We start from the raw sequence: 26,899 nt of genomic DNA, 5'->3' as shown, positions 1-26,899 counted from the left end.
TAGAATAGTGCACAAAGGAACTAACACCCATCAAGGTAGATAATATAGGGATAATCTATCATCCCAGGAATATTACTGTTTACAGGAAGACGAAATAAAGTACAGTATTATTGCAGGGTCAGAAAATGAACACGAAGCTGAAGTGTCCTGCTCCATTGGGATTTCTGGTCTGTTTTCTTATTTTCCACGTGGTGCAAGGTGTGACCTCAGGCAATGTGACTGGTACTGAGTGCACTGTACAGGAGTCGTAAGTATCCAGATGTCTTTTATTGTCAGCATTTCAAACGCACGTGGCCTAATGAAAGCTCTTGTCAAATTTCGTGATAAATTTGATATTTAAAAAAAAATTCAGATTTCTTGCCTCCTTTCATTCTACTCGCTTCTGAAATATTTTTCTTGATATTTTAATACACAGTTTATGTCAAGGTTTACACATACATATCTCACGGCCGTTGCCCTAGCCTAAAGGTTTAGTCGAGTGCATGATAGTCAAACTGTAATATAATAAAGCAAATGGTATTTTGTGAAATGTGCCTTCGTGGGAAATAACATTTTTAGATTAGATGTCCCAGTCTGTTGTTCTGTGTAACGGCTTCTTTAAACTCCCACCGAATACCTGGCGCACACAGGCACGTGAGTTGTGTCTAAGTATTTGTGTGTAACTGTTTTTTCTAAACTCTCACAGGTACCTGATGTACAAAACTGTTCTGACTCAGCACGCGCACGAAGTCTGCACTAACACGTGGTGTTGGCATTTTCCTCCGCGATGTAGGAGATGAAGGTGAGCAAAAGAACAACACGTGTGAGTATGATGACGTGTGGCCTGGGTGACGTGTGGGACCTGTAACATAACGCATGTGACATGTGACGTGTGGGTCCTGTACCATAACGCATGTGACATGTGACGTGTGGGTCCTGTACCATAATTCATGTGACTTGTGACGTGTGGGACCTGTAACAAAACGCGTGCGACTTGTGACGTGTGGGACCTGTAACATAACGCATGTGACATGTGACGTGTGGGTCCTGTAACATAACGCGTGCGACTTGTGACGTGTGGGTCCTGTACCATAACGCATGTGACTTGTGACGTGTGGGTCCTGTAACATAACGCGTGCGACTTGTGACGTGTGGTCCTGTACCATAACGCATGTGACTTGTGACGTGTGGTCCTGTAACATAACGCGTGCGACTTGTGACGTGTGGGTACCATAACGCGTTCCTGTGTAAGAATTATGGTGTGTGGCATGTAACAGACTTGCGATGTATGAATGTATGAGACAAGTACTGTGTAAGGTTCAGCCTCATCTTAATTAAACACGTCATCTTCAACATACACCTGTCTGTCATCAATAGAGCAATGGTGTCAGTTTTGAAATGAATCGAGAAGTCTGCTATCCCAGTCTTGCATTTTTCCATCTCTGTTTAGTCCAGTCAAATGGTTTGGTTTCGCTGATCATTGGAAAATAAATCTTCTAAGCCACCATGTTCACCATCTTGATGTGCACTTTCTTTCAGCACTGAAGCAAAATAAAGCAATACAAGTGTAGAAAAAAATTGAAACAAAAGTAACATATTTTATCCTCTCTCTAATTTCTCATGGTCATGCAAGTCTTGTTTTGACCAAAAAATCAATAGAAATAAAATGGATAATAATTTCCCCAGGGAATTCAAATGGAATCGTTGTTAACGAGCATCGCTTGCTGTAGGCCTAGTGTCTTTTCTCAAACGATGGGCAAAAATCGGAAAAAGACTCACAACGGTCTCTCGCAGCGCTGTACACCGGCAACGGCTGAAGGGATTCGGAGGGTCTGGTGCCTAGGGAGGGCCTGAACGGCTCGCGCCCGGTTAGAAATTTGGAGGGGGCGTGGCACAAGGCAGGGATGGTTAGGGTTGGCGCTATATACATGGGGAGCAGGCGTCCCGAAAGGTTTATGTGCTTGGCTGATAAGTCAATGGTGCGAGGCTACCATCTGAGGGATTATGACTGAACGCCTCTAAGTCAGAATCCCGCCCGAATATGTAACGATACTTTCAGTGCCGCTGCGATACACGCCGCGGTGTCACAGCCGCGCGTGGTGAAGCCACAGGAAGGGGTCATCAGCCGCTCGCGCCGAGCAGTGCGCGGCGGGACCAGGACGATTTTCACCCCATGCGACGTGGAGATGCCAAATCATTCGTAGACGACCTAGTTCTCGGTCGGGGTGTCGTACTTAGTAGAGCAGCCACCTCACTGCGATCTATTGAGACTGAGCCTTGGACCAGGAGATTTGTCCGCATTCGCAGACGGACGCATCTCCGACGATGGGCTCGAGTCCCCCTCCTCAGTACAAAGGGGGAAAGGTGGTGATGCAGCTACCGGGTGCACCGGTAAAGCAGCACACCAATTTCTCTCTCTTTACTACTTCGCTTTTTTCTTTTTTTTTCTTCAAAAAAACCCAGGGGGAGGGCCTGGTGCAAAACTTTTGAAAATATTATAGTTCGATGGGAGGGTCTGGTGCAGATAGGAGGGTCTGGTCAAAGACTTTGAAAAAACTTTACTCGTCATTAACTTCGCTTTGGTATTAGAAATTTAGGGTACCTCGATTCCTTCAAGTATACTAAAATGGAGGGCCTGGTGCTATGGGAGGGTCTGGTGCATACAGGAGGGTCTGGTGCAGAGGAGGGTCTGGTGCGAAGAGGAGGGTCTGGTGCGTGAGGGCCTGGTTTAAAAAAAAAAGGAAAGTAATAGGGAAAAAATTGAACAAATGTTGTCCATAGCAGCAACGCTTTCTCCTTTCGCCGGTTGATCGCATTCCGAACAACGTTGTGTCTCTGTACACCGACAAAAACCGATCACAACAATACCCAGCCCGATAACCGTACCAAATGAGAATTCACCCATCATCTTGGAAGTTTCAGTTCAATAGGAGGGTCTGGTGCCGGTCGAGTTAGGGTCAGGTGCCCGGAGGGCCTGGTGCCTAGGGAGGTCAGGTGCCCGGAGGGTCTGGTGCCTAGGAGGGTCAGGTGCCCGGAGGGCCTGGTGCCTAGCGAGGGTCAGGTGCCTAGGGAGGGTCAGGTGCCCGGAGGGCCTGGTGCAATGGGAGGCGTGGCACAAGGCAGGTATGGTTAAGGTCGGCGCTATATACATGGGAAGCAGGCGTCCTGAAAGGTGCGCGAAAGGGACCGTGGCTATAAAGGTTTCTATATATGAAATGCTCACCCAGTTTTGTATTTTTCATCTGCAAATGAGCGCTCGCTCGGCGTGCGAAGCCCTCGGTCGAAAGCGATCGTTGTCTGCGTCCCGTCATCTGGCGAGCCGGTTTCGAAGCGGACCGAAGAAGGTCTGTTACAGGTTGGCTTGGTGGTGATTCGCGGCTTTCGCTGCCGAGTTTCTCACGGCTCAGGCGCGCGCTGGTTGAGCAGAGAGAGGTTCGTCGTGGCTCCTTTCGGCCAGCGGCGTCGGCGCATCGAATAACGCTTGACTGTGTCTCGCGGAGGGTCTGGTGCGGAGGGCATGGTGCCAAACTTGTAAAATGTTCGTTCGAGCGGAGGGTCTGGTGCAACACATTGAAAACACACTTCTAGTCATTAGTAACTTCATTTTGGTACTGGAAGCTTAGGGGAACCTCGTTTCCTTCAAGTTTACCGAACAGGAGGGTCTGGTGCGGAGGGTCTGGTGCGGAGGGTCTGGTGTGGAGGGTCTGGTGCGGAGGGCCTGGTGCAAGGGGAGGCGTGGCACAAGGCAGGGAAGGGCAAAATCGGCGCTATATATATGGGGAGCAGGTGTGCCGAAAGGCGCGAGAAAGTGAACATGGCAATAGAGAAAGATTACTATTAGCCATGTAGTGCTCACCCAGTTTTCGATTTTGCATCGGCAAATGAGCGCTCGCTCGGCGTGCGACGCCCTCGGTCGAAAGTGATCGTTGTCTGTGTCCCTTCCTGCTGCGAGCCGGTTTCGAAGCGGACCGAAGAAGGTGTGGTACGGGTTGGCTTGGTGGCGATTCGCGCGGCTTTCGCTGTCGCGTTTCCCACGGCTCAGGCGTGGGCTGGTTGAGCAGAGAGAGGGGTTCGTCGTGCTCCTTTCGGCCAGCCGCGTCTGCGTAACGAATAACGCTTGACTGTGTCTCGAGTGAAAGAGCGCGCCCGTGTCGATCGGGTGAACGCTCCGCACGTTGAAAATTTGAACCGATGATTCGGTTGCAAGAGCGAAAAGCACCCGCGAACGCAGGACCCGCGCTCCAGCGGCGACTGCTTCGTGGGAGTCGGTTACGTGTACACCCAACAGCATTCTGGTTGATCCTACCAGTAGTCATATGCTTGTTCTCAAAGATTAAGCCATGCCTCGTACGGTGAAACCGCGAATAGCTCATGAAATCAGTCGAGGTTCCTTAGATGATCCATTTCTACTTGGATAACTGTGGCAATTCTAGAGCTAATACATGCAAACCAACTCCGACCCGTCAAAGCCGGGAAAGAGCGCTTTTATTAGTTCAAATCAGTCGGGGTCTCGCCCCGTCCCTTTAATGACTCTGGATAACTTTGTGCCGATCGCATGGCCTCGAGCCGGCGAGGCATCTTTCAAATGTCTGCGTTATCAACTGTCGATGGTACGTGATAGACATACCATGTTGACAACGCGTAACGGGGAATCAGGGTGTGATTCCGGAGAGGGAGCATGAGAAACGGATACCACATCCAAGGAAGGCGCCAGGCGCGCAACTTACCCACTCCCGGCTAGGGGAGGTAGTGACGAAAAATAGCAATACGGAACTCGTTTGAGGCTCCGCAATTGGAATGAGTACACTTTAAACCCTTTAACGAGGATCTATTGGAGGGCAAGTCTGGTGCCAGCAGCCGTGGTAATTTCAGCTCCAATAGCGTATATTAAAGTCGTTGCGCTTAAAAAGCTCGTAGTTGCATCTCAGGCATGGTCGTGCGGTCCGTCTCGCGACGCTCACTGCGCGAAGCCTGAACGTGCGCGGCTCTTCGCAGGGTCGTCTTCGCAAGACGAACAACTGCGAAAGCATTTGCCAAGCATATTTTCATTACTCAAGAACTAGTCAGAGGTTCGAAGACGATTAAATACTGTCATTGTTCTGACCATAAACGATGCCAACTAGCGTTGTGCAAGTGTCGCTTCATCGACTCTGAAACCAAACTTTTCGGGTTCCAGGGGAAGTATGATTGCAAAGCTGAAACTTAAAGGAATTGACGGAAGGTCACCACCAGGAGTGAGCCTGCGGCTTAATTTGATTCAACACGGTAAAACACACCCAGTCCGCACACTGTAAGCATTGACAGATTGATATCTTTTTCTTGATTCGGTGGGTGGTGGCGCATGGCCGTTCTTAGGTGGTGGAGCGATTTGTCTGATTAATTCCGATAACGGGCGAGACTCTAGCCTGTTAAATAGTTCACCGATTCTTCACGCATCGGTGCTAACTTCTTAGAGGGAGAAGTGGCGTTTAGCCACAAGAGATTGAGCAATAACAGGTCAGGCTGCCTTTAGAAGGAATCAAGGTGAATGTGACCATGCTTTGAAAACAGTGCGAACCCTTGAACGTCCTTTGTGATAGGGATTGGGGGCTTGAATTCTTCTTATCAACGAGAATTCCCCAGTAATTACGTCGATGCCCTTTCTACACACCGCCTGTCACTACTACCGAGTGAACGGTTTAGTGAGGGGTAGCTGGCCTCCACGTCGAGAGTCTGAAAAAGTCTATCAAACCGGAGGGAAAGCTTTTGCCGAGTCAGGCTCTCAGTGACGCCCCGGACTCTCGCCTCGGGGGTGGCATCGGCGAAAGTGTAAAGAGAGGCACATTCTCGCGTGGCTGTTCCCTAGCTTTACAATTTTTTTTCATTCATTTCGCATTTTGTTGAAACCTTTCAAATATCGTTGCAAAGCAGATGAAAAGAAATGAAACAACTGTAGGCGGTGGGATCACTCGACTCGCACGTCGATGAAGAACGCAGCCAGTTACGTGAATTAATGTGAATTGCAGAACACTCTAACCCTAACCATTTTCAAAAAAAACAAACAAAAACAAAACAAAAGCAAACAAACCCGGGGGAGGGCCTAGTGCAAAACTTTTTTTTAACAAAAGTTCCAGGTCGATGGGAGGGTCTGGTGCAGAGAGGAGGGTCTGGTGCAAACAAAAAAAATTTGATTCATCAGTTTCTTCGCTTGGCATTAGAAGACTAAAAAAAGTTCCACGTTGATGGGAGGGTCTGGTGCAAAGAGGAGGGTCTGGTGCAAAGGGAGGGCCTGGTGCAAAACTTTTTTTTTAAACAAAAAAGTTCCACGTAGATGGGAGGGTCTGGTGCAAAGGGAGGGCATGGTGCAAAAACTTTGAGAAAAAATTTGATTCATCACTTTCTTCGCTTTGGCATTAGAAGCTTAGGGGTACCTCGTTTCCTTCAAGTATACGAAAAGGGAGGGCCTGGTCTGAGTGAGGGCCTGGTGCATATAGGAAGGTCTGGTGGTAAGTGTGAATGTGAATGTATGCGTTTGTGTATGCGAATGTGATTCGTGACCTATAATTTCACAGTTGTCATGCTCGCACTTGTTTTGTAAGACTTCTGTAACTAAAATATGTGTATGCTCCTTAGCCAAAGGAATAGGAAAAGATTAACATCTTAGAAGTAGTCGTATGATACGCCATTTTTGTCTCGTCTTTCTATTTTTTCGTATGCATTTATCTTAAACAAGAGTTAAACAACATTTGCTGCTTACAGAACAGAGCTGAGGTCAACGTACAAAGTGGTCACGGAGCTCGCCTATCGCAGGAAGAATGTTTGCTGCGCAGGGTACACTGAAGATGGTGATACATGTATCCGTAAGTCCTCCAACTCTTCTGACCTCGTGATTCTGGGTTGCCCTCTGCATAACTTTGTTTGGATGGTTGATTAGGCGTATCCATCCACATCCGCGCACTGCATCCTGTCGCTAGTCGACCCCTCACACCTTCCTCTGTCACGTGGCTGTCACCCGGCCAGCGACCACCACCCCCACATTGCCAGCCTCCACCCTCCCTGTGTGCGTGCTATGTTCCATCCCCACTAACTGCGATGTCGCACACTACCACAGTATAGTAATCGAGTTTATTGGCAAATAGCATTTTGACAAGGCAGGAACATCAGTGTCAATGAGAGTGACTAGCGTCTCAAATTGACTGACAATAATGAAGTTTGTGAGAAAAGCTCATAAAGTTTTTAGTCAGCAGGTAAATGACAATATTAGTACTGTATAACTTTGTTCTATGAACTATTACCTTTCAGCTAAAATATGCTAAACATTTCTATTTTTCTGTCATTTTTACAAAACATTCTAATCTCCTTAAATATTAAAAGTATTAACACTTACTAGCTAACTAGTCTTTAAAACAGTTGCTTTGTCTTCTAAAACTCAACACGTATTTTAACGGCTAGTGACTGATGGGGTTTGAAGTCGACCGAGTTAATGCTTCGTAAAAAGTTGGATGAATTCAAAATTTCTGCTTTAAAGAGTCTGAAGGCGACAGTTCAGTTCAGATATGTGTTTACGTGTAACAGCATGCGTGTGTGTAGTTATTGTGTGTGTATGTGTGCGCGCGCGCGTGCGGTTTTGCTAAAGGAATAATATAGGAAGGGACTTTCGATAGGTGCTGCGTGTTTGTTATGTAAGTTGATAAACATGATAACTGATGTGCTCTGCTGTTCGTCGCAGCAAACACTTTTTTAATGAGGTTATTAATGACACTCGATGAAGACTTGTTTAGGCATTTACTTCTTCGGTTCTTCCTCTTTACATGTAGAAGTATAAATCACTTACATAGAGAACATTTCCTTGCACGTCAGTGAGCTTAGTACAAAAGCGCAGCACTTAGAACAAAAGGCGATGTGATACGTCTACCCGTTGTTCTAATCTGTCGAGGTTTTGACATCGCTGCTGACGTAACAGTCCTTACTAAAAGGGGGGGGGGTCTGTGGAGCGGGGTGCTACAAGTCTGATCTTTTAACATCATTTGTCCTCATTTACTAACCACTCGCATGTAAACAACTTTATATTCAAGTAGTGATGTAGATCCTAGTGCACTTGTCCTACTGTTTGCAGTCTATATTTCGTTACTGAATGAAGTGTAGATATTGAGATTCCAATTGTAAACATACATTATATACTGGGAAAATAATTTACGATTACAAGTACAAGGGGCCCGGAGAGTTCGTCTGTCCCGGGGCCCGGGCTGGCTCTCGGCGGCCCTGAGCAGACGTGTACTTTCTGCAGCCGTCAAGCAAATTAAGGATCGAGTTGCAGTAATCAAGTCTGGATAAAACAAACGCACAGACAAAAGTGTTGGTAGCGCGCGTAGACAGAATGTGACGGATGGCGCTGAACTTGTATAGCTGATCATAGTAGACAAACTGACAAACAGCTGTAACTTGTCTATCATAATAGAAGCATGGATTGAAGCTGCTCCTGTAAAGCCACGCACTACGCGACGGCAAGCATCAGCATTAAGAGCCACTAATATATATTCCACCAGACCGCCCTGCGCTGGATGGCTGCTTAAGCTTCCACCTTCGACACTTTTTTTCATGTCAAGAAGAGCTGAGGGATCTGTGCACCGAAACTTTGAAGCGTTCCCTCCCATCTATAAAGGGTCTTTGAGGCCTTCTGTGTTCCGAAATGGATCAGACATTGTCCAATGAGAAGGCGCCCGATTGGAGAAAAAAAACTAATTTTTAAAACCCTTATAGCTATCCCTAAAGGGACACGTCACTACTACTACAGGACTTCTCCACCGACATTCTCTTATCTTATCCTCACTGAGGCTCCGTAGAAATTCTCCAAGATGCTGTATATAGTCATGTCAGTAATTTACTTGAAATGACTCGTGACTCGTAACTCGCCATATGGTTTGTAGGAGTCCTCTGGGCCCTTAATAATTATTTGCTTAACTGAAACACACAATGTCTTAAGATCAAACAAACAAAAGACCTCCTTCAGCTAAACAAGATAGCAATTCAACATTTTTGTGTTTTATATTTTATTACTTTAATAACTTTGCACATATAAAAGTAAACTCTCATATGGTACAAAATAAGTCAAAAGAATACACATCACAATATTCTTGAGTGAATCCTAAGCTCTTCACGAAGGCTTCATCCTTCATCTGAAGCAATATATCTTGCCCTGTACTTCACTGTATGCTGTGCACCTATGTACAAGTCACATTTCCTTTAAGTACTAACAACCATTAATTTCCAATATACAATGGTGTAAAAAATATTTTTTGAAATTAAGTGAAACTTGTATTTCACTACCATTCATATACTGCAGGATGTGTTTTTTAGAAGTCTCTTTGTCTAGCAACCATTTTTCCATTTCTTTGTTACAAGCCTTTATTACATCCATACACATAATCATGTTTTCAGCAGATTTATTAACACATAAAAATGACCCATCATGGCATTTATTAAAATTGATAGCATATACAAAAACACTGAAACTGTTGCATCATCAATAAAAGGAGACATGCAACAACAAAAAATATTGCAAAGTTCAAGTCTACAATAAAATTTGATATAAAGATCTTCACTGATGCAAAATTCTGTAATATCAACAGTTGTGTCAAATTTCTAGCTGTTTTAACAGCATTCATACTGTCTTGTAAGAGTACCAAAAAACGAACATGCAGGTTGAGAAAAGTTTTTATATTGATCTTTGAAGTTGTTACATATCTATAAGACATAATCTTTATGCCTATTCACAAGAGACCCAAGTGAAAAAAAATGTGGACAAAAGTCAATTCTGTCTCACTCGGTCGCACAATTCAAATATGTAACTGCGTTTAGTAGCTGAGATTCATCACAAATTTCAAATGCCCATTTTGCAGAAGTTCATGACTTTGACTAGTAATATATACTGTTAGAGAGTGGCTGCTGTTATGTGTTAATGCCCTCTGACCATCTACTATTTTAGCCAGACATTCTTACTTCACGTGTTTTCTTGGTACAAGGCCTAAAGATGATCTGTACAAAGGAACCATGTCCTATTTAATTTTGTTTCCTGTTTAAGCATGGGGTGATATATAAGATTTACCCCATATAAAATAAAGCCTTATATACACTGTTTCTAGAAACTTCTGTGATGGTTTGTCCAAAAGTTGACTAAGTGAAAAATGACTTAAAATAAACTGTCGTTTATAAGCAAAATAATCTCTTAAATTCAAACATGCCATCTGAATGACTAGGAACAAAAAAATAAATAAAAAAATAATAATAAATAATAACAATGTTAACAGATTACTAAAATTCTAGGCATGCTTACTAAGACAGAATAATAAATTCATCTGACTTCACTGTCACCCTAATATTGACGGCTAGAAATTATTACATGACTAGAAGCTTACGTGTTCATGTACACCAACAATGTGTGCATCATGATGAGCAGCAAAGTGAGTGGTTCCATGTGAGGATGGGAGTCAGGCAGGGATGCATGATCTCGCCAATTCTCTTCCTCATTATCAACTGGGTGACGAAAAAGAGCAGCTGGAAAAAGACCAAGAGGGTTTAAATGGAGACTGTCTTATTGGAAGACTGACTTTGCAGACAACATCACTCTGCTTTCACATGTTGAAAAAGACATCCAGAAGAAGACTGTGTCAACAAGGTGGCAAAAAGAGTGACTCCCAAGATGCATTCTCACAAGACCACTGTGATGAAAGTCAAAACAAGAGCAAAGCAAAAATTAAAGTATGTGGTGTACAGTTGGATGGAAAAGCAGGACTTAAAGTGTCTTGGTAGTTACATCTCAGCTGACAGCAATATCAAAAGGAAATCTCCACTTGAGCTAGTCTCACATCACAAGTATTCAACAGGTTGCAGGATATCTGGAGATCAGCACACTTAAAGACCAATATTAAACTGAATATCTACACTAGATCCATTCAGTTCTCCTAAATGCCTCAAAAACCAGGAGAACCAACAAGAAGATCAAGAGCCAGCTCAAAGGCTTTAGTGGACAAGGCCTTCATCAAACTTTCCGATTTCCTGGGAACAGTGAGTTACCAATGAAAAACTGAGAAGATGTATGGTTATCAACATCACCACAGAGGAGGTGAACAAAGGTGATGAAAGGGTCTGGGATACATTCTGCAGATGAGTAAAACAAGGCATCCACATGCTGCCTATGGTGTGCACCACCAAGGGCAGGGACAGTCAGGCCACTGGGTATGTAGCAATGAATTGTCAAGGTCAAGTGATGGGCAATGCCTGAAACAAAGTTGGCTGTCTTACTCATAACCAAGATGGATGGAGAAGATTTGTTGGTGCTTTATGCTTCAATTGGGGAAAAAGAAGATTAAGAAATAAGCAGAAGTTGTGACAGCAAAAGCTGTCTCCAATAATTGCTGGCTTTTTACAAAGGAAGGATGAAATAAGAGGATGGATAATGTAAGACAGTGTCACACGCAGCAATTGTCCTGAAACATTCTAACATTTGGTACCAGCAAAACACTGGCCACAAGCATTTAAACACTGCTGCCTTTCTAAATGAATTTCTGGTGACTCTAAAAATGATCCCAGCCTAAACAGCGGCTTATTGAAAGTATGCTGCTCATTAAAGCATTCTATCACTGCCGAGTTTTTTTTCCCAAAATTCAGATTTCAGAACAAATATCTTCATTGAAATCTCTTGTTATAAAGTCTTTTTTTTTTTTTTGTCATGTCAGAACTAACAATATCTGTCAAAGTTCATTTTTACCCCCAGACCATAGGCATTCATTTCATGCACTTCATTGAAGTATGTTTCGCATTTGATAGAAAATGATATATGAATATGTAAAATGTAAAGAGATATGTTTAACCTTCAAAAAAAATGATCCACTATTATTCACATAAAAATTTCTTTCTGAAAGTACTCTCCATAATTGTAAACATTTTATACATTTTACGTAGTCCAGCTGAATCAAATTGAAAATTTTACAACCGACAGCTGATTTTTTCCATGCTTTTAAAATATGTTGATTAGTAATGGGGAAACCAGCAAGTTTCTATCAAAGCAGGTGCAAACATACAAAGTTTTGACTCTTTTAAACAACCATCACCATCCACAAAAAAGTGCATTGCCAAAATATAATATACAGAGAAGCATTATTTACTGTTTCAATTGTCTGAAAATAGTTACTAAAAAAAGTTTGATTATAATCAGGTAGTACAAGCAGTGACAGAAGACTTGTACTGGAGTCTATCAACTGTATGTCATGTTCTGGAACCTATCAACTGTGTGTCACTCATGCTGTTGAGCTGATTGATGGCCTCTCTCACTCACATGTGCCATATCACTACTGAACCAAACAAAAGATCTGACCTGTGACCTTTTTAAAGTGATGACACAAGATGGAATGCTTTAAAAAATGAAATAACCCCACTAGAGTTCATCAAAATTCTTGTCACAATATTTTCATTGCCCTGTGCATGTCAGTACTAAGCATCAAAGGATCTCTCAAACTAGATATCCCCATACTGAAAACTGGCCTATTCAAGACGAACCTAAAATATTCTGGCAGTGTTCTTTGGAACAACCTTCTGCCCCATCAAACAATGGTATCCAGTCTGTAAAAATTCAAAGTGGAACTCCTACAACACCTTTTCCAAACCCTTTGACAACCTACAGAGGTGTCCTACCCAGCTTAATCATACTGACAAAGCAAACTCGTACATTTGTTGATAGTATTCTAGCTAATAATAAAACAAAAACTGTCAATTCAGATATCAACCGTCATGTTTGTACACATCACAATGTCTCTGTTTTTATTACCTTGTTTTGAATTAATGTAATGTTTTAATTTCTACTAATTAGTCCAAGGGCTATACGTAAAAAAGCATAACTTTTGCTCATTTTGTTACCCTCATAAATAAAGACTTGTTCATTGTTCTTTGTAAAGCACTATGAGCTTGCCCATAGGGCTGGGATATGGCACTATATAGGTTCACTTTATCATTATTATTAAATTTTTTTGAGTTTCAGCAGTAAACTTGAAGCCAAGCAGTGGAAATCTATTCTTCTTGGTTTTCAAAAATGTGTACAGTGTTAAAAAAAGAAACAAATACCAACATTTTTAAGTACAAAATGAAATTTGTATTTACACCCCATTGAACATGTTATTGCGCAGACCCTCATGCACCTTGGATTAATTTTTCTGGCTCTGTATATGCACAATTTTTCTCATAGAAAATTTTTTCAACTTGCTTTAACACTGTGTGTTAGTGCTTTGAAAAAAGTTTAAAAAGCAAATACCAACATTTTTAAGTACAAAATGAAATTTGTGTTTACAGCCTACTTGGACATGTTATTGCGCAGACTCTCATGCACCCTGAATTAATCTGTCTGGCCATGTATATGCACAATTTTTCTAATATAAAATGTTTTCAACTGGCTTTAGAGTTCCTGCACTTCATGCACACAGAGGTTTTACGAATTTGATTATCTCTCATAAACAGCACAACTATGATCAGGTGAAATAAACAGATAAAATGTGGCAGTGACACTAAAGATGGTAAGCACTTTATGTGTACTTATGCCACAAGTCTGCATTGTAAATTTGTCTTGGTCAGATGAATAAGCCCACCTTTTATGGTATATACAAAATATACTATGAACTGTTCTGTCATCAAAAAGTAAAAATGACTGAAATGAAAATGACTTTCTTTGCCTTAAAAAAAATTAAGTACTTTATCCAAAATATTTTGATATGTTCTATTCCCAAATCACCTTCTGTTACTTGAGAAAACACTTGCATTCAAATGTGCAAACACTTGACAACACGTGTGCAGTGTTTCACCACATAACACCATTCAGATTAAGTTTGTGCGTGTAGTAACGATTGCAAAAGTCAACTTTTAAAAGGAATGTTTCACTGTTCTTTGGTAGTGTACAAAACAAACCTACTCTTCAACAGTTTCATCAAAATCATAAAGAGGTAAAAATGGGTTGTAAAATCTACTGACAGCTTGCTGTCCCCAGTTGTACATAAGGCACAAGCAGAAATTATATGTTCACATGATTTCCATGCATATGCACATAAACTTGAAAAACATTTTCACTGGTACCAAAAACTTGAATAGAAAGCGAATGTACATCAGCGCAAAAGATCTGACTGGAAACTTTCTTCAAGTCTCATACAACAATGAACACAATACCAACAGCTTATAAAATCAACAAATATCTTTCGATAAGCCAATTCCTGGAACATTAATGATTGCACTATCACTTGCAGAAAAAAAAGACCTCAAATAGATTATGTAAAATCTCCATGAAGAAACTTTCTGAGACATGGATGTCTGACAGTCTCACAATTACATGGCTGGATCTGTCTCAAAGATAGAAATCTTTGTCTCTCACCATTTAATCATCTACTAAAGATAACATTGGGTTTTAAAAAAACTAATGTATGTGCTGCAAAGTTTTCATTTACAATTGAATATGATTTTCTTTATCATTTATTCCATAATTTATCCAGCACAAACATTTTCACATTTTTAGCTTCTGCCCTCAACTTGCAATTCGTGATTCCTAAGTTTGAGTTGTCTTCAAAATATGGTAACTAGTAGTTTACTATTATGTATTAATCTGTTAATTATAAATCATAAATTTAAAGCCAGTGGATTTACTGTTAAAGCATATCTGTCAAAATGCTTTGTTTTAGTATCTATGCATGCAGCCATACACCACACAAAGGGGTCACTGACCAATAGTCTCTCCATATGTTCTCAGAAACAATTTTTGTTATGATTTTGGACAAATTATAGAGCATAGCAACACCTAAAACAACGTGCTGTCACAAACGGTAATATTTATCTTTGCTCCAAAAAATCCAACTCATATTCCCTATACTGTTAACACTGCTGGCAATTTTACTTTTAAGAATCTCTAAATATTACATTTTGGTTGCATTTCATAGCAAATACTGAAATCTTTAAGTTCAAAATCAACTCAGAGGACTGAAGAACACTTGCAGACATAAAGATCACAACAATCTTCAGCTGCTTGGGAACTTCAGGTCGGAACCTCCACGTTAATGCCTTCGTCATCTGCACACAAAAAACAAAAATGCAACATGTGAAAAAGATCCACACCTCAATGTGTAAAACTTAATCTCTCTCACAATTTCAGGCTGTGGAATTGATTTATGGCACTGCAGCACATAATGATTTGCTTATGCTGATAACAGCTTATAACCCATCAACAACTAGATAGACAACATTTCACAATAAATATATATAACAAACAAAAAAAAGACCTCCCAGAAACCTGCTTTTGACAGTGTGAGAAAGTAATTGTTAGAATTGCTTTTGGTTTTGCTTCTTCTTACAAACGCCATTGCAGTCCTATATGTAACATCTCTCATACATGAACAAGCCAAAATTAATAGACTCTGGCAGCAACAAGCAAATCTTAGTCTGGGAAAAATCTTTCATTTCTGACACATGCTCTTCACAGAGCAGTTTATGCATCAACAAAAATTGTTAACATGGTGACCGCACCAGTGTATCTTGCAAACAGTCTCTCTTGGCAGTCTTCTGTATCTTAACATAATGCTATTAACTCTCTGCATTTTAAATAGATTAACCACACCCTTGATATGTTACCAGATTATTTGCTGCTAACAGATAACATTGTCATATATCTATGTAAACAGCTCACCTAGTGTAAGATCCCTGCATGACAATTTAAAGTTATTATACAGAAAGTAAAGAATTTTACAGGTAACTGAGAAGGTAAATGATAGAATGTAATCTTGTAATTTCTAATGTATCCCAATGTTTTCATCTATATTGCAATATCAAAATTCTTATATATATACATTTTCTCAGATGCTTAAAAATATATACATGAGGAAAATTATAGTTGTGTAAAATACATAAAGTAAAACAACTGAGAAAGCAAAGAGGACACTAGTAGTGAATGTGCAACGTCGCTGAAAGCAACTATGTGATAACAATGATCCGCAGTGAACACAGTCACACACAGACTAGAGAACCAACTGAAACAGCATAGTTCAGATAACAAATACATTAAAATGGCAATTATCTAATGTTCTTATAATCAACGCTACAAAGGGACTATAAAATCATAAACTTACTATTCCTCTTTTTTTACCTCTCTTTTTCTCTCTGAAATAAAGTCTACACTTCTTCAAATTTGAATTGTTTTAGCCTTCATTGCACAAGTGATCTCTGAGAAAAAGTAGATACCACCAATGTGATCCAATAAATCTGTTGTGCACAAGCAGGCAAAGAAAATTCAAAGCATCAGCAATTACTAACCTTCAACAGTTTCTGCTGAAAGCACTACACACGTCAAAATACTCCCTCAATACCACTCCTCCACAACTAAAGCAGTTTAAGTTGTTTGCTATACATACATCACAACACAACAATGAGACACACCTCACTCCATAAGAAACAAATACTTTTTCCCGCCTCAGTAGGTGACAGCTGCTCAGTCCAGTTCTAATCCAGCTTCAAAGTTCAAGCCTCGAGTCAAGCAGCATTAACTTGTGATGAACTTTTTTAGTTCTACCCAGAAGATGATGACACTAGGAGTCACTTTACATGTTTCTCTCAGCAATAAGCGACACACTGAATATCAGTAAGGCTTAGGCAATGCAAAGATATGAACAGACTGATGGTGAATGTCAGGGAAATGCCATATTTCCCTTGTAAGCGTAGCTCACGAGAGTGTGTGTCTGTACTAAGTGAGAATGGAAAAAAGGGTCTAATTCGTAACCCTGTGCATAACTGATGACACTAGTAACAAGAGTTCACCTTGAGTTTTTTTGCTTAGTGAACAGTGCGTGGGATTCCCAATGCAACCGCCAAAACGGTTGGTCATACCTGTAAACATGTAAATACAGACAGGAGAATCTGAGCATTTAGTTCTTTGCCCAGTGAAGGTAAACAAATGTTTTAATATTGTCCTGAATTGTAAATTCTGATTTCACGGCAAAAGTATTCTGAAACTGTTTCATGAAAAATCTTAACGCTTGAAAAAAAAGAAATCACATTATGAGTTTAATGTAAGGGAGACTAATAGTAGTAGTGATGGTAGAGTCTCATTAGTAATTAAGTTACAGGAACTAATGTGGAGGAACAGTTAAGGATGACCCACTGAGACGGATCCCTAACTATGGGAGGGCTTGAGAAAGCCTTCTACCTACACCAGACCCACCCAGGGGTGACTGTCAACTAAGGGAGGGCTGGCTAGCTCGAACTGATCCGGGGAGCCCTATAGTTTCTTCCCTTGTTGTGTGTACGAAGAGTCAAATATTCTGTTGACGTTTCTACTAATGTCCAGGCCAAATAGTCTGGAAGTGTCTACCAGCATTGATGTCTCCATGAGAATATGTACAGTGGTGTGTTAGTGTAATTGCTAGTGTGACAGCGCACCTGCCTCTCAGTGACTGGGTGGGGGAAGAACATTCCTGGTGCTGAGATTCGTGAGAGTATTTGTGTTATTGTGACCTGACCAGAACCAGCTTTACAAAACAGATAACAGATAAGAAGAAAAGAACAGAAAAGTAGACAGCAGGTGATTCAGTAAAAGATGAGAAGCCCATGGACAGGTCGTTGTTTCATGTTGTTGAAAGAACGCGTGTGGACGTCGTGTGTGTGTTGGTCTTGGGAGAGTAGCGTCCGTGACAGTGAATGGTGAGTGAAGTAGCCCTCTGCCTATACAAAGGAGTTATCTGGAAAAAAAGAAGTGACAAGTCTCATTAATAGGAAGCCTGCCAAAGCTGGGGACAGCAATGGTGCATCGAGCTCTGTGAGCAGAGAGAAGCAGCTCAAGTGACAACAGCAGCAACCGGAACAATGATGTCACAACAGCAGTGATTGGAACAGTGATGTCACATTAGCAATGACCAGAACAAAGATGCCACAATGGCTGTGGGGTCACAGATTGGCAGACTTTACCTTCTGCAGGACTGAGAAGCCGACTGGTTTTGTTCAAGAAGGGTTTTCCTAGGTACATGCAAAACAGGATGAAAATGTTCAAACAAAAAAGTTACATCAATTTCGTATGAGTCCAGCTTGTTCACCATCAGCAGAATCCATTATACTTTTAGACACAAAAGTACGATTGCTCTTATACATATCTGGATTTAAAAAAAATTTAACACACAATAATGAATAGAAGCAGGGACCAATAACTTCTGTATTACAACTACCTACAATATCTCTGTCAGCAGCCTGAGTGTCACCTCAAAGCTTCAAAATTCTGAAATCTGTCTTGTCAATGTCCACTCAATTTTGTTTTCCAACAGGACTGAGGCTGACTTAACTGACACAAAAGACATGCCAAATAAGGCAAACAGGAACAGAAAAGCTAGGTTACCTTCATACTGTTTTTACACATTTTCACAATTGATAAAGGCAAAAAGAAGTATGCAAGGAAATAAAATAGATAATAGAAGATAAATAGATAACAGGAGAGAAACAAATAGAGACGGCAAAAAAAAGCTCTAGACACTTTATTTCTAACAATATCAAGCTGCTCTTGTTTTGTCCTCTAAATACTGACAACTACTGTAGCAGTATGCCCACATGCATGCACACATATACACACAATGTGCATGCCCACAATAAAATCTTCATTCAGCCCCTTGTTGTTGAAACTTCGAGCTCACACTCTCAAAGGATCAATCCACTACTCATTGCTCTTCATGTAAGCATTGTAGCTGCCATTGAGCAAGTGAAAGCAACACATCAAGCAGCTCACAAAGCTTACTCTCTATGCCAAGTTAGTCTCTGAACACTTCTATTGTAATATGCTATGTGTGTTTTATAGCCAACAAGGTGTCTTGCTATAGGCAGGCAGAATGAAGGGCTAAAATGAAAGATCACAAAGGAATCACACTACCAAGGAGGAGGAGAGAGGGTCTTGTGAGCAAATCAGAGGACCAGGACATTTTCTCCATGTCACCTGTAACACACAAGTACTCACAAGTGCACACAGTTATGGCAGATGTCACAAGTCTATGATCGCATGACTCCATGATGATGCTAGTCAGGGCCACTGTACACCATGATTATGTCTACCCTCCCCTTACATCAAACACCAGCTGCATGGTGTGCCAAGGTCTAACAGTTGGTTCTGTTTATGACGTAGCTCAGCAAATTTTCTGTCGCTCAGTAAGACAAGATGCCAGCTTTCATTCAATGTTTTACAAGCAGCCCAAAAGTATGCACACTCAAAATCACACATCAGATGCTTTGCAATTTGTGTCATCCCCGAACAACATAAACAATGACAGATCTTTTGACAATAACCCCTTATGGCTCCCTTACTCAAACATTAATAGTTAACTCCCATACCTCTCTTGCATGCAAACAAAAATACAAACAAGTTAAAATACTCCTGTCTGTGGCCATCTCCTTTAACCTGGCACTGAGATACAAAAGACCATTCACATCTTCAACAGCACCTCAAGTATCACACACACCAGCTACTTAAAGTGACACCACAATATATCACAGATCAAATGACAGAGGAACAGAATAATGTTAGTGAAGGTGACAGCAACAGATATAGAAACAAAAGATAGCTCAATGAATAGACACAAAGCTGATGTCTGTTCATTTTTCTTCTTATTAATAAAATTATAATTATATAATAATTACCAAATAGAGTTCCACTGATACCTCTATAAATTTGCATTTTGTCTCCTAGTGCAACTTTAACTGGTTTGCAATAATCAGTTGTAGCCTCACCCTGAGTGGATTCCTAATGATACGATCCCTAATGATCCTTGATGATCATTAATGATTCAGTATGATCCCTAACGATCATTACCACAAAGAAAAATTTCCTCAGACTTTTCTTCTTGAAATATTATCAGAAAATATTATCATAGCAGATGTTTGGTAGCAACAGTGGCAGCCGAGAAAAACTAGCAAACTGAAGTTTCCTTGCAAATGATCTTCAGCAAGCAAAAGGCAATATTTTTAGCCCCACTTGGACAATGAGATAAATGGACCTCCTGATGACGAAGACAATGCAGTCCTCTGACCACAATCTAAATATACTAGACTGCTGTTTGATAAATATCAAGCATGCTATTGAGTGCTTTAGAAGCCTTCTAAAATCAAACTGCCCATTTACATCAATTTCTTCTTCACATGTGTGAACCACAACCTCATAATCAGAGCTCTGCATGTTGTGAACAACAGTAAAAAAAACAAACAAACAAAATGCCAGCACTACAGCAGGCTTTCAAGCACACACAAAGCCTTTGGAGTAAGTTACCTTCAAAGCCAATGTTTATTCGTCCAATGTTGGCGTATATGGCCTCATCTTCACGTCCTTCCAAAACACATGCTAGGCATTCGTGGATAAACTTATACTGTTGCTGTATTGGTAGGGGAAAAAAGAAAAAAACATAGCATAAACAGTTTAGTCAATTTAAACCTTTGAGACTTTTGTTTATCCAAGAATTGCCAAGTAAACTTCACAGCAGACAGTTTACAGTCCTGATGTCTTACGCTTATCCCAGAATCAATCTGAATTAAGTACCTGCCTATGAGAGGTTACAACATTGACAAGACACAGTTTTTTCTCTGCCAACAAAAAAATGTTTTAACCAGTTAGCTAGTGAGAAAAAAAAACTAAAAACAGATTATTAACTGAAGCCATTTTAAAAATACAAGTACTAATCACTGTCTAAGCCTTAATCCTATAAAAATAGTAACGTCATTGTGGAATGTAATAGGCAGCTCTTTTGCAACTTAGATCTTGAGTCAAATTTAGAAAGCATAAAAAATAAGCATCATATTGCTTCACAGATAACTCAGCCAAAAAAGCTGTTTATCTTAAAAACTCTGGATACAGCAATTATTACTCTGATAAAAAATCATGATCGAATGTAGTTTCTTTAGTCTCCTAAAATTGTGAAAAAAAATTTTCAGCTACAACAGATCACGTCAATGATAACTCACAAATCTTGTCTTGTTGCCAGCATATAAAAGTGGGAAACATTTTTTAAACTTAAAAAAAAAAATCAGGGCACAGCTAAAAAGTATTATGTCATCAACTATCAAAAAAAGAAGAAAAATTCTTAATTATAAGAGACATATCTGACTCCAACAAGAAAAAAAAAGCATTTGCTTAAAATTTACTGACTAAAACTAAAGAAAGACTCAACATTTTCCAACCACCATAGTCAAAGAAAAGAGTGACAAGTAGGACTATTGACTTATAATACAACGAAATACAAATGTAACAAAACCATTACACCATATCAAATACAGATGATATTTAAAATAAGAAAGATATTTAAGATACAAAAAATGTCAAAGATCAACTTTTCTGAATGAAGAAAGATGCCATCTATAGATATATCTGTCTGTCAACTGACAATCACTGGCAACACATCACATATTAAATGCTCTGCCCATCAGTAATACTTATGAAACATAATACACATTAATACTCATTTTAAAAAAATCAACATGACGAATACCAATCATCAGTAGCATTTACACATAGAGGCAAATCATATGCCTATTATCAGTAGTGTACATGTGTGTCTGTATGCTTATGTGTGGGGGGGAGAGGAGATTACCAACAGAAAAAAAGTTTTTTTTTAGTTACTTTTAGGCAAAAAGTTTCTAAGCTACAGTTTCTCAAAGAAATCACCTTCAACCAAATCTTTAATAAAAGAAAGTTAAAAAGAGAGAAAAAAGTAACCCTTTGCAATGTGTGTGACCTACAAGAGTCATGTATTCCGCTGATTCAAGGCGTGACCTAAATGGCTGTAGGAGAAAAAAGTCAGCACAATTAACACTTGTTAAAAAAAAAAAGGCATGACGTGTCATCACAATTTTACCCACCTCTTGTTCTAAGGTGTGAGAAAACCTACTGCTAATGACAGGCACACCTTTGATGTGAATATGAAACCTTTTCCATTAGGGCAGTATTTATATCTCTCAGGAAAAAAAAAACTGAACACTTACATAATCCTTCCTGATAAAATTTGTATGAAAGGAACCTATTAACCCCTTTCCAAAAGTTTGTTTTGGATTTACAAAGAAAACATACGTCAAGTATTTGACTCAAGATCTATGGCTAAGATGCTTGGAATCTATCTATCAAACAGAGTTATTGAGTAAGCATTTCATCTTCCACCACAGAGTACTGAAAACATAAGAGGGGCAGAAATGGAATGTCAAGAAAGCTTCCACACCTGGGAAAAGAAGAAATTCAATGTATTATGTGAATTCAATGCATTACAGGAAAATTATACTGAATACTAACCTCTGTCTGCACCATGAGGACACGCTCCCGCCGAAGATTGTAAACAATGTTAAATATGTCCACTTCCTCTTTTTCTTTAATAAGTTGTAGGACGTGATCCAAAACAATGAATGTTCCTGATCTCCCAACGCCCGCACTAACAAATCAACAACAACAAAATTATAACAAATCATGGTGATAAATACCTACACAAAGATGTCAAAATAAACAAAAGTTATAATAATTATGATGCTAAGATAAACTTTTTTTAAAAATTAGATTGACACTGTATTACAGACTGGGAAAACAAAAGAAGTCAAACCAACATTTACAGTAATATCACAACCATACACCTTTTGTTTTCAAGAACAAAAATTGTTATACTTTTATGCACTTCGTGAGTCCTACGTTATTAAAAAAAAAAGAGTGGGTAAAAGTCATCATCTAACCTCCATCAGTTGTTGGGGAGGAAAGTGTTAAAGACCCACTTTTCTCAGAATCAGCAGTTTGTGAGGGAGGTGCACATCTCCTCTCCCTTGCTGGCTTACCTTCGCCAACCACCTATGGAGTCTGATACCCACTCACAACAGCTGTATCTTGACCAAGGGATTTTCATTGCATCACTTGGGTGTCAAAATGGCACACCTTTTCTGGGTTCAGTACTCTACCCACAAACTTCATGTTAAAAAATAATAATAATAAATCTTTCCTTCAGAAACTCTGTGAACTTATGGGACAGAATGTTACAAAGCTAGAAAGTGCTGTTACCTGCAATGAGTTACGATTGGGCCACCATCCTTAATCAGTTTGTCTCTCACAGTACGAACAAATCGTATTAGAGAAGTATGATGCTTTGGCACTCCAAAATCTGGCCAAGCTTTGTAATGGAAATGTCGAATCTGTCTGCAGCTATCTCCCTGTAAGACAATTAATATTTATGGCTTACCAAAGTAAACAAACATCTTCAGGGTATGGATAAGAGAAGGCATGGTCTTTACTGCTATCCGAGAAACAAATCCCTGACTTTACCCAAGATAAAATTCGTTCTTCCAATCTGCACAGTCTTCCATGATTTCAGTAAAACAAGGAGATTTTGGTGCTTCTTCAGAAATTATAGTAGGATTTCTAATTCTGAAGCCAATTTTGTCAATTTCATTGTTTTGTTTCTGTCTGATATAACAGACAGTGGAAAAAATAATCTTACAGTAATAGAAGACATAAATGAAATTAGATTCACAGATTTCTTTCTTGTTATTCATTGACATACCATCATCCTTCAACCCTAATCACTACCAATAGTCTGCAGACTCAAGACATCCCTTGTATTCTTTTTCCCAATCTTCAAGGAGTGTAACAAGTTGCAGTAGGAAATGATAGTGCCTCATCAAACTAGTGCCTCATTCTAACCCAAAAGTTATAACTCGGTTGGTGAAGAAAACTTATAACTGATTGATTTGAAAGCTTATCAACTGTTACCATTCTAAAGAGTCATTTTAATACCAGTTCAAAGAATATCAAACATTATTTTTATTAAGTCCAAATCCCTTGTCTAAAAGTACTCTCTTGAAACTTCATTTCCTTTTCCAGGGACTGAAAATCATTTTACAAAATGTATATACTTTTCAAGTTTTTCCTGACCAGTGCAGACTCTAAAATAGATACTACACAGGCTATTCATTTCTCAATTTTCTACCTCTAAAATAAAGCGAATTTCCTACACACAAGAGTAGCAATGTATGTGCCAAGGTAACATTCCCAAAGCATTAAACTTACATGACAGACTCTGAACTCTGTTATTGTCCAGTCTGGTAAATGTGTTTCATGAAGCACAACCACCTGCAGATCCCCATAATATTTTGGCTCGGAGTCAGTGGGCCAGTAATGATCACTCTTTTCCTTTGAAAAAAAAAATGACAATCTGATACAAGTTACAGATCCAACTGTCTTCAAAGTTCCCTAGACCAGAATAAATGCAAAGCAACCCAGCATACTACTAATAAAACTAAATAGTTTACAAAGACGGTAAACTATGTGTGCCTTTATATACTTTACAGTAAATCTCCCAGTATCTGGAGAAAAAAGATAAAATATTTTTAAACTTCAAAAGCATGAGAAAAGGCACTCTTAAATTCTCAATAACCAGAAAATACAAAGTGTGATCAAGACTTCTTAATAACCTAGATACGTCCTCTGAAATACATAGTTATACCATCAATTGATGAAACAGAAGACAGAGCTGTAAACTTACAAATCTAGCAACTTAAAATATATGAATGATTCTATTTACATACTTTACAAAAAGATAAAAAAAATGTTCACACATAAATCTGTTGTTGGCTGACTCACCCTTCCCTTCTCCATGCAGCGTGTCAACATGACGATGTTACAGGAGTTCTGCTCCCACACCATACGCCAGAAGTCATCTCGAGTGGCCGGCAGTGGGCCTTGTGTCGCAATGTATTCTCTCTTGGAATTGTAGCCCTGCAATTGCGTTCATGCAAGTTGAGAGTTTTGTTTCATATTAAGTACCTTTCATCCACAACACTATACAAAGATTCATATTCACCAGTTTAAATCCACATTCTTGACATTCATCAAACGAGCATCATTACTACAGTCACAACTGATGTCCCCCACTCATTCTGTAATATTAAAAAAAAGTATAAAAGCAAAGCAAACGTAGTCATTACGTGAGCTAATTCTCAAAGGCATTATGTGAAAAAGCTAACAGAGATTACGTGAGCTAGTACTAACAGGCATATAATTGGCATTGATATAGTCACTTCCTTCCTCATCATCTGTTGGTAGCAACTTGACCCGCGAATGGTCGTAAGGCAGGATGTTGGTGAATCGGTTCTTGGGGCGGTTGGCAGGGAGTTCTGCTGCATAGCACGGTTGGTCTCGTCCAACTTCTTTGAGATCCTGCAAAACAAGAAAAAAAATTAATATTAAAACTCACTAAGTTTTGTACATATATTCAACCACTCCTTAACCCAGAAAGCATGAATGGAATGCACAACCAATGACCATATAGAACACTCTCATGGGACAGCAAGAACCACTTTGGACAACAGGGAAGCAGTGCAAGCTGTTGTGTCATAGAGGGAGATTGACGCTGGAAAGAAGAATGGGCTTGCAAACGCAAAGAAGTGGACTTGTTGGTTGCTACATCTACCCAGTTGTTCCTCACAACCACTAGTCCCAGCAGACAAGCACATATGTTCATCAACTGGTATACTGGTGTCAAGACACCAGTCTACTACTAATGGCATGTTTTTGCTAATAAGCTGCAGAGCTGCATGAAGAATTCATGGCAGGAGGCAATCATTATAAAGAACCCCAAAAGATGTGTAGGTTACAAGAATGCAGTTTACCTACCCAACCACCAAAAAAAACCTTCCCCCCACACACATACTGCTGATGTCTCCTGTTTCTTGGTTCCAGTGTACTCATTTTTCCACAGCAACTGTCTTCTTCACTAGCTTAGCCCAAAGTATTTAATTTTTTAATGAGTCAGTCTTCATCATTGAAAGTGTAGCACAATTTTCTCAGGTCTGTAATAAATCACTGCATTACTACATTGTTAATGAAGTTTCTACTTGACTTGCTTTGATTATAAAAACACAAACTGCCTTTTCTTGCTTCTTCATCAGCAATGCAATGAGAACGACTTTTGTTTTCCAAGTTGACACAGCTACAAACCTCATATTCCTCAGCATACTTGAAGTCTGAATCAGCTCCCATTCTTTGCACATGTTCTGGAAAATCTACCAGCCTCACTGGGCGACTGAAACAAATACAGAAAGAGATCTCACCTTCTTTTTGTCTAAGGAAATACTGCAAATTTACTTATTTGCAGCTCATTATTAACAAAAACTAAGCGAAACTGAAAATCTGAGCTCAGCTATTTTCTCTTCAAAATCTGTTATTAGAGTAGATCCCTAAAAAAAATCAGATACCTAAAGCGTTTAAGGTTAGCTCCCTCTGAGAATGGCCGAGATGAATGTGCTGGTCTGTACTTGGTGGCTTTCTTGGGGCGCCGTTTGTGTCGTACAACAAAAAATGTGACAACCACTGCAACCACTACTGTAACGAGGATGAGGATCACCACTACAACTGCTACTGTTACAGCAGAGCTCTTGGCAGAGTCAACTGAGAGTGAAAAACAAAAGAAGTTGAGATAAATATTAATATAATATTTATATTATTTTTTAAACCAAAGAGGCAAGAATATGTTCTACCAAATGCATGCAACTTTTAAAAAAAAATCTATTCTACATAAAAAGTTTGAATAAAACAGTTTTTAAAAAAGGATGAGTTTTCAATGTGCATTTTTTCTTTACAACAAGTTTAAAGGATGACATTTATGACTAGACTAATAATTTATTGGCAAGTCCTCTTGTTTATGTCAGCCAGTCCTCATTGGTAGTCATACACGTATAAATTCTACAAATTCAACATCACTGACACTAAATCTGCAATTTCCAGGAAGACCTAGGCATGGAAGCAAGAACTACTTGTAATCTGCCAAAACATAAAACATCATAGGAATATTCCACAATTATATATGCCTTTCCTTTGAAGGCAGCCTCCTCTAAGGCTCTCTAGCAACTTCATATTTTGGTAGATGGGGCAGTCCAAAGA

At 39.7% G+C, this 26,899-nt stretch overlaps 1 protein-coding gene and 1 long non-coding RNA gene across 2 annotated transcripts in view; one reads left to right on the top strand and one right to left on the bottom strand.

Moving 5' to 3' along the window:
* The first annotated feature begins 187 nt into the window (after positions 1 to 187).
* On the top strand, positions 188 to 6,775 carry LOC112566556. Its single transcript, XR_003099634.1, has 3 exons — positions 188 to 247; positions 686 to 781; positions 6,718 to 6,775. It is a non-coding gene; the product is annotated as an uncharacterized LOC112566556 (long non-coding RNA).
* A 2,216-nt stretch (positions 6,776 to 8,991) lies between these two features.
* LOC112566143 (tyrosine-protein phosphatase 10D-like) overlaps positions 8,992 to 26,899 on the bottom strand; it is a 35,502-nt gene continuing 17,594 nt past the window's right edge. The window contains exons 19-28 of the mRNA XM_025242117.1: positions 26,215 to 26,407; positions 25,958 to 26,042; positions 25,010 to 25,177; positions 24,602 to 24,736; positions 24,029 to 24,151; positions 23,024 to 23,172; positions 22,277 to 22,412; positions 20,270 to 20,372; positions 18,884 to 18,946; positions 8,992 to 15,054 (exon numbers count right to left, since the gene is read on the bottom strand). Of these exons, the coding sequence (XP_025097902.1) occupies positions 15,020 to 15,054; positions 18,884 to 18,946; positions 20,270 to 20,372; positions 22,277 to 22,412; positions 23,024 to 23,172; positions 24,029 to 24,151; positions 24,602 to 24,736; positions 25,010 to 25,177; positions 25,958 to 26,042; positions 26,215 to 26,407 (1,190 nt within the window). The 3' untranslated portion in view covers positions 8,992 to 15,019. The remainder of the gene's footprint in view (positions 15,055 to 18,883; positions 18,947 to 20,269; positions 20,373 to 22,276; positions 22,413 to 23,023; positions 23,173 to 24,028; positions 24,152 to 24,601; positions 24,737 to 25,009; positions 25,178 to 25,957; positions 26,043 to 26,214; positions 26,408 to 26,899) is intronic.

Source organism: Pomacea canaliculata, linkage group LG6, assembly GCF_003073045.1.
Source record: "Pomacea canaliculata isolate SZHN2017 linkage group LG6, ASM307304v1, whole genome shotgun sequence".
NCBI classification, from domain to species: domain Eukaryota; kingdom Metazoa; phylum Mollusca; class Gastropoda; order Architaenioglossa; family Ampullariidae; genus Pomacea; species Pomacea canaliculata.
This window is presented reverse-complemented; position numbering and strand designations above follow the sequence as displayed.